The sequence below is a fragment of the Helobdella robusta genome, assembly GCF_000326865.2.
Source record: "Helobdella robusta unplaced genomic scaffold HELROscaffold_13, whole genome shotgun sequence".
In the NCBI taxonomy this organism is placed as follows: Eukaryota; Metazoa; Annelida; class Clitellata; order Rhynchobdellida; family Glossiphoniidae; genus Helobdella; species Helobdella robusta.
Genome location: NW_008703718.1, coordinates 654,683 through 662,551, shown reverse-complemented (window position 1 = coordinate 662,551; position 7,869 = coordinate 654,683). Strand labels below are relative to the sequence as shown.

Genomic DNA, 7,869 nt, shown 5'->3' with positions numbered 1-7,869 from the left:
GCATTTTGTCAAAAATGAATTATTGAAATTTATATCTATTAATCCATGGAGAGAGGTCAAGTGAATCATAAAATATGCAAATGATATAAAAATATTATTAAGATCATATTATTACCTGTGCATAGATATATTTTGGTCTTTATATGTCCCATTACAATTTTTTACTATACACTTTAATGGCATTTTTAATTTAATAAAAGATAGAAATTATATTCAAAAACTAACTTACTGCTTATCGTCTGCTCAATTCATTCCAAAGATCAGAAATTTTCAGGTAGCATATCCAAAAAAATGTATACAATTATTTGATTCAATAGCAATATTTATTATAATTGAAAAAATATATTGATTATATTAAAATTTAAAGTAACATCAATATGGTATTCCACATTACTATTTTAATTAATAATAATAAAATAAAAAGATTTATGTGGCTTGTTATCTAGTTCTAATTAATTAACCAATTATTTGTTGTTGATAAAACAAGAAAATTTCGATGCCAGTACAAACGTCAATTTTTTAAAGTACACGAACGAACATACCGACATTGAAATTTTTGAGTTTTTTTTAACATTAATTTATTAGACAGTTTAAAAAATAAAAAGTCAAAAATTCAAAATAAAAATACAAAAAAGCCTCTCTTCTACTAGTATGAGTCTAGTTTTTCCTGGCACAATGTAACATTTGTAAAACTTTTAAGAAAGTGACATTTATAAAATCAAAATGGATCAAAATTCAGTTAAATTATTAAGTTAAAAATCGATTAAAACTGCCATAGAATAATTTCAGCAGTAAAAAATGTTTACAAGAATTTGCCGCCGGTAGCACAAGAACAGGGAAGAAGCTAAATATAGATTGGAAAACTGAAAAACCCATTGACAATTTGGTGCTAAAAAAGTTTGCTTCTAAGCTTCCTGACCTTGAGAAGAAGGTCAACACTATAAAGCCATTCTTATATATAATTTAATGGTGGACATCATTGTCTTATCGCAACGTTTATATATATATATATATATATATATATATATATATATATATATATATATATATATATATATATATATATATATATATATATATATATATATATATATATATATATATATATATATATATATATATATATATATATATATATATATATATATATATATATATATATATATATATATATATATATATATATATATAGAACATTATATATGTTATATAACATGATATATTTTAAATATGTTCATCTAAATAATATGAAATAATGGATATTAGCTGTTGTAGAAATTGTTTAAATATCTATGGGCCAATGTTTCAGACCGATCGTTACTTTTTAAGATCTCATCGCGCATTCCAGATCAGACGCTCACTGCTCACTTGCTTTTCGTTACTTTTTGGTTCGATCTACGCGTCTTGCTCATATGTTAAGAATAGTTAATTCGAACGATTTTTTAAAATATTCATTTTTGTGTATTGATATTTAAATCTAATTATCCAATATTTGTCCATCAAATCATTTATTTTGATACGAATTTATTGAATTAGATTAGATTAGTCGTAAGTTTATTTTTTATTCTTAATGAGTTTCAACAATTGAATTGAATTCAGTTACTTTACTACTTTTTCTTTTACTAAATAAAGTTTACTTACTGGTTAATATACGCTATACGGTCGTCGCATTTGTTATAAATAAAATAAATACATTAGAGCCGCCGGCTGATACGCCCACTTTTGATCATGGGGGATGGGCCAGCTGAATGCAACATTAAAGTTATCTGTCGAGTCAGACCTTTAAATGATTTAGAAGAAAGAGCTGGCAGTAAATTTATAATAAAATTCCTCTCTGAAGATGCCATTGCTATTGCCGTTAGTTTTGTTTGATTTATATGAATTTCATCACTGACATTGTTTTTTATCTGTTCATTGAACCATTCAATTATTAAATTAAGTCTTATGTGAATTAAATATTAAATAATTAAAAAACAGGGTAAAAATTTTACTTATGATAAAGTATTTAAACCTGATGTAACACAAGAAGATGTTTATAATGTTGTGGCTAAACCTATTGTGAAAGGTTGTAGAATACTTTTTACACACCATTAGCATTTGTCCTTAATTAAATATTAAAATTAAACTGAACGTTTGACATCAATAATTGAGTTTTCTTTGTTAAGATGTTTTATCTGGTTACAATGGAACCATATTTGCTTATGGTCAAACTGCAAGTGGCAAGACTCACACTATGGAGGTTGTTTCAAGATATTTCTTAGGATACACAAAATATATTATTAAATCTCAAACAAATTTATTATGTTTCTTTCAGGGTGAAATTGGAAATGCTAAAAAGTTAGGTATAATACCTAGAATTATAGCTGACATTTTTGGATATATTTACCAAATGAATGAAAACATCGAATTTCATATAAAGGTTCTGTTATTCAGATGTTTCTTTATAAATTTATAAAATATAATTCTTTTTTTTTAAATTTAGGTGTCTTATTTTGAAATATACATGGATAAAATTAGAGACCTATTGGATAGTAAGTCTAAATTTATCAAATTTGTAAATCATTCCATGCCATTTTTCTTTTGTTTTCACATTTAATTTTTCATTTGAACAATGTTTTCACATTTCATTAATTTATTTTCAGTTGTTTTCTTATGAGATGATTTCAATTATAGTTTTTTTTATTTTTCATTAGTAAATGTTTAATATATTTTGATTAAAGTCATTATGTTATTGTTGTTTTTAGTTATGTTATTATTAAGTTTTTTTTTTAATTTTCTTAGTTACACAAACGAATCTGTCTGTTCATGAAGACAAAAACCGAGTACCCTATGTTAAAGTAAATCCTTTTTCATAGCATTTGTTACATTATTTTTTCATTCGCATATTTGATTGATATATAATTAAATAATCTTAATGGAAGAAAAAAATTTGTAGGGAGCAACTGAGAGGTTTGTTGCAAGTCCAGAAGAAGTGTTCGAGGTCATTGAAGAGGGAAAATCCAACAGGCATGTCGCTGTTACAAGTTAGATTCCGTTTATATAAGTATATATATATATATATATATATATATATATATATATATATTATATATATCAAAATGTATGCATGCTTGTACCTATGTCTGTGTTCTTTGATATTTGTGGTTTGTTACAAAACAACAAAATTTTTTAAAAATAAAATTTTTAATGAGTGATCATGAGAAAACAGACAAATATTAATTTATGTTTTCTTATAATAATTAAAACATTTTTTATCATATTCTAATTATTTATTTATTTATTCAATGCTCCCATAACAATTCAACTTTGATTTGCATTTGTGTCCATTGATTATTGTTTCAAATGGCACTCAACTAACCTACACTCTTATTAGACCAAGATGTGTAGTTGGATTGAAAATTGATATTTGTACATGTAAGATTTTTACTTGTTTCAAACATCTGTACATGCTATGTACATTATAAACTACAATCTCTTTCTTTGTACGCTTTTAAATTATTTAAATTTTTTTTCAAACTTTAACTAATAGAATATCAGTCAATTAAAAAATTGATCCAATTGTTGTCAACTAATAATAAATATTAAACTGACATAAAAGAAATTAGAAAAAATTGTAATTAAGAAAAATACATGAGCTTTTTTTTAAATGTTGGCATTTATAAATGTAGAAAGATTTGTGTATTCTTAGCAAGTTTATAAAATCATTTTAATTTTTGAAGTTCTGCATTTAAAAAAATTCAACATCAAATCATAAAAAATTCAATTGTTAAAAATTTAAAACCTTATAATGAAAAATATTATAATTAATCATATTGATTTCTGTGTACATGAGGCAAGTATTTGAGATGCTTGTTGCATCGTGCATACACTGCTCAGGTGCAGCACATTGTGTTATTGATTGCCAACATGTGATTCTTTATTAATCACCATGTTTCTATTCGTACAGTGTTTTTTCTTCTACATTATTTTATTGATTTTTTTTTATTCAGTATTGTTATTGACTCTATGTGCATAATGGATGCTTCTACACCACTGTAAAATCTATCTATGTATTCGTTAAATAAAGATTTTTGTTTGTAATGTATTACTATTTATTATCAAAATATTTATTTAAGTATAACATTATATTTAAGTATTGACAATTTATCTTCAGATTTTTTCTCTACCAAGATCATAAATTTATTTTTTTCATTGTCTTCCATAATTTCTGAACATCTTGTATTTCCTATTATTTTTATTTTTAATTCAAAAAACCAATTCATCTACATATTTTTAAGGTCTCATATAAGCTTACATGCTTCTTAATTGTCATTTGTTTTGTGATGTCTTTTCTGGTTAGTCTCCAATAATGCCAAATTTTCATTTGTTTTTTCTGCTTCAAAGTTCTTCTTTTATAGTTATATTCAACCGAGATTTGATTTATGTGTGTGAGGACCTTTTACTCAGTTCTTTGTTTCCATTATAAAATTATAGATGTGGCAACCAAAGTCTGTCTCAATATTCTCTGTAAAAGGTGGTTCATATATTATTGACAGCGATATTAGCAAATTTAAAAAACATGCTGGGAATGTAGCTTTTGAATCTTGAAAGATTAATCAGAGTGTACATAATAAAGATGCTTAGGTAGTGGAAGGGATCATTCATGCGATCTTGATAAGTTTTCAAATTTGAGTGTCATCCAAATGTTTTGATATTATTGATATTATGTTTTAAACTTTTAAAAATGTTTATGTAAATTATGTTGAACAGATATGAATGAACATTCATCTAGAAGTCATAGTGTATTTTTAATAAATGTCAAGCAAGTTAACATAGAAACTGACAAAAAATTGAGTGGAAAGTTGTATCTTGTGGACTTGGCAGGCAGTGAAAAGGTTTTTTATATTTACTCTTTTTTAATTTTTCAATAGTTTTCCCATCTCTCTAATCTTTCCAATCAAATTTAATCATAAACTGATGGTCAGTTAATGTTAAGTTGGTCAGCCTTTAAGTACTATTATGTAAATTATGTTGAATTATGTGAATTAATTCACGAAAAGACTTAAATTGCCTACATTATGGACTGTGTTTTAATTGCATAAAAATGTGAATGATAATTTTATTATTACACTTGCAGGTGAGCAAAACTGGTGCAGAGGGATCAGTTTTAGATGAAGCCAAAAATATCAACAAATCTCTGTCAGCCTTGGGCAATGTCATTGCTGCTTTAGCTGATAATGCCGTTAGTTTTTCATTTTTCTTTTTGGTTTATAAGATGTTATTTTTCAAATTTATTATGTTAATCACTGATCAATTAATTGATTTGATTGATATTATTTACATGATAATATCACTTGTTTTAAACTTTTCACAGCTTTTCTTTATTTTTACCACTTTTAACAAATTGAAATGATCACATTATTTGTGAAAAAGTTTGAAACTGAAGTCTTATGGTTTAAGCATTTTAATTTACACATGAATACAGGGTTTCATACCGTACAGAGATAGTAAGTTGACGAGAATATTGCAAGAAAGTTTAGGAGGCAATGCACGAACGACGATGGTCATATGTTGCTCTCCAGCATCGTTCAATGAATCTGAAACTAAATCAACACTTTTGTTTGGATCAAGGCTAGTGGGTTGCTTATTAAAAAGTGATAAATGATACTAATTGTTAATGAGATTAATGAGACAATTATTTATAAATATTTCACGAGAATATTTCACAACTTAGGGCCAAGACAATTAAGAATAATGTAATGATCAATGAAGAATTAACGGCTGAGGAATGGAAGAGGCGATATGAAAAAGAAAGAGAAAAGAACATGAAACTGAAACTTCTTATTGAAAAGTATGAGTCCGAGTTATCAAGATGGAGAACTGGTTAGTTTAATATCTATCAGTTTAACTATTTACTATTACATACTTATCAAGTTTTTTCATTGAGAAATCCTTTGCCAAGTTTATCTTTTAGTCCTGCTACTTCCATGATTTTCTGTTCATCATATGTGCTTATGTTTGTTTTTACTTTCATGCTGTTACATTTTTAATATTCTTGTACACTTTTTTCAAACCAAAATATTCAGTGTTTTTTGCATTGTCCAATTAATTTTTGCCAACAAACCATTTGCAATTTATAGCTCACTACTATTAACGAGACTTTTTGTATAATCAAATTTTCTAAATCAGATCTCATTTACATTTTGAAACTTTCATTTTATGGATGTTTTGGCATTGTATTCCTTATGCTTCTCATCTTTAATTTTTATTGTTTTGTGTAAAGGTTTTGCTATTAAACTATTTTTTTCAAATATGTTTTTCTATATAGTTTTTTTACTACTATTTTCAACTTTTATTCCAGGTGAGACAGTTCCTGAAGATGAAAGATTAGCATTGAAAGATGTGATGAGTGATTCGTCAGCAAACGTTGCTTCATATGTTGTAGCTAAAAATGCTGGCTTAGGATCTATGGATTCTATGAGATGGGAGGAGGAGAAGATGAAATTATATCAACAGCTTGATGATAAAGTTCGATACATTTTGTTTGCTGTCATGGCTGTTATACAATATTTACAAGAATTTATAAAAAGTTGAGCTTTTAATTGTTGTGAAATATTTCCTAATTGATTTATATTTGCTCTCCAGCAAAATTCTATGACTTTAAACTAATAACTCTTTGAAATGGTTGTCATTGTTAGAAATGTAAAAACAACAGATTGAAATTATGCCAAATGTTTTATTTATTTTAATTTTTTATGCATCAGGATGAAGAGTTGAATGCTCAGTTCGAAATGGTTGAAAAATACAAAGAACAATTAGCCGAAGCTGAAGATCAGATCAAATCGCTGATCAAAGATCGAGATACCTCAATTGGTGAAATATCCAGATTGCAGAGTGAAAAAGAGTCATCTAACATTGAAATTAAAGAAGTTTTCCAAGCACTGAGTGAGTTAGCTCAAAATTATGATCAAAAGTTATCTGAAAGTGCAAGAAAGAAAGAAGAAATTGATAGTTTGGTTGAGGAACTAGAAAAGAAAAAGGTTATAAATAACTAATTCAATAATTATTTACCGCTTTATTAATGAATGATCAATGCACGAATGTGATTTCTAATATACATAATTTTTTAAGAAACCTGCCTTTGCTGGCAACAAAACATTTCTTGAGAATAAAGATGAACGTTTTATCAAGACCATGGTCATGCAAAGTCCTTACTTAAGTGTAAGGTTCAAAGTTGAAATCGTGGATGTTGCTTAATAAATTATCTAAGCAATGTCATTAAGTAATTAAAACTCTAAAAATTGTTAACTTATTTAAACAGTGTAGAAAAAAATATTCTTGAAAACAAAAGATTTAAAAGTAAAGGGATGTGGTAATGTTTAACTTTCCTTGCAATAACATGGGTAATCTATTTTTGAAAAGTTTGGGAATAATTTGAGAAAATCACTGAAGAGGTACTGAATGAAAATATTGGCAAGGCGTTTTAATTTATTTTAAAATGAAAATAGGTCCTGCAATGCTTTGTAGTAATAGGATATGCAATACAATACAATACACAATACAATATTTTATTCGACCTCAACGAAAAATAAAGGTACAGGACTACTGTAGGGAGTCTTTAAGAGACTCATCGTGCACAGTAACCTTAATAGAAAATAATCCAAATTAACATGAAAATGTAATGTCATCAAGAGAAAAAGTAAAAATTTTAACAAATATGATAATGATTGTGGATCAGTTGAAAATTTTTAAGTTAACAAGAATGTTAAATAGAATAGAATCATTTGGAACATAGTCACATTCGAAATTTTGTGTACATAAATACCCAATAAATAAACAAACAAACGTAATGTAATCATATAAATATATACAAAATAAACAAAAGCTTAC

The 7,869-nt window shown here is 26.3% G+C and overlaps 1 protein-coding gene across 1 annotated transcript; it reads left to right on the top strand.

Moving 5' to 3' along the window:
- Positions 1-377: 377 nt before the first annotated feature.
- HELRODRAFT_168226 (hypothetical protein) lies at positions 378-7,236 on the top strand (the record flags this gene model as incomplete). The annotated part of the gene is made up of 14 exons (XM_009014110.1): positions 378-380; positions 779-931; positions 1,699-1,857; positions 1,978-2,065; positions 2,166-2,337; positions 2,483-2,531; positions 2,936-3,023; positions 4,750-4,874; positions 5,117-5,221; positions 5,465-5,614; positions 5,697-5,862; positions 6,341-6,507; positions 6,744-7,019; positions 7,111-7,236. 14 exons carry the CDS (start codon positions 378-380, stop codon positions 7,234-7,236), a joined length of 1,827 nt encoding a protein of 608 aa, XP_009012358.1.
- Positions 7,237-7,869: the final 633 nt, after the last annotated feature.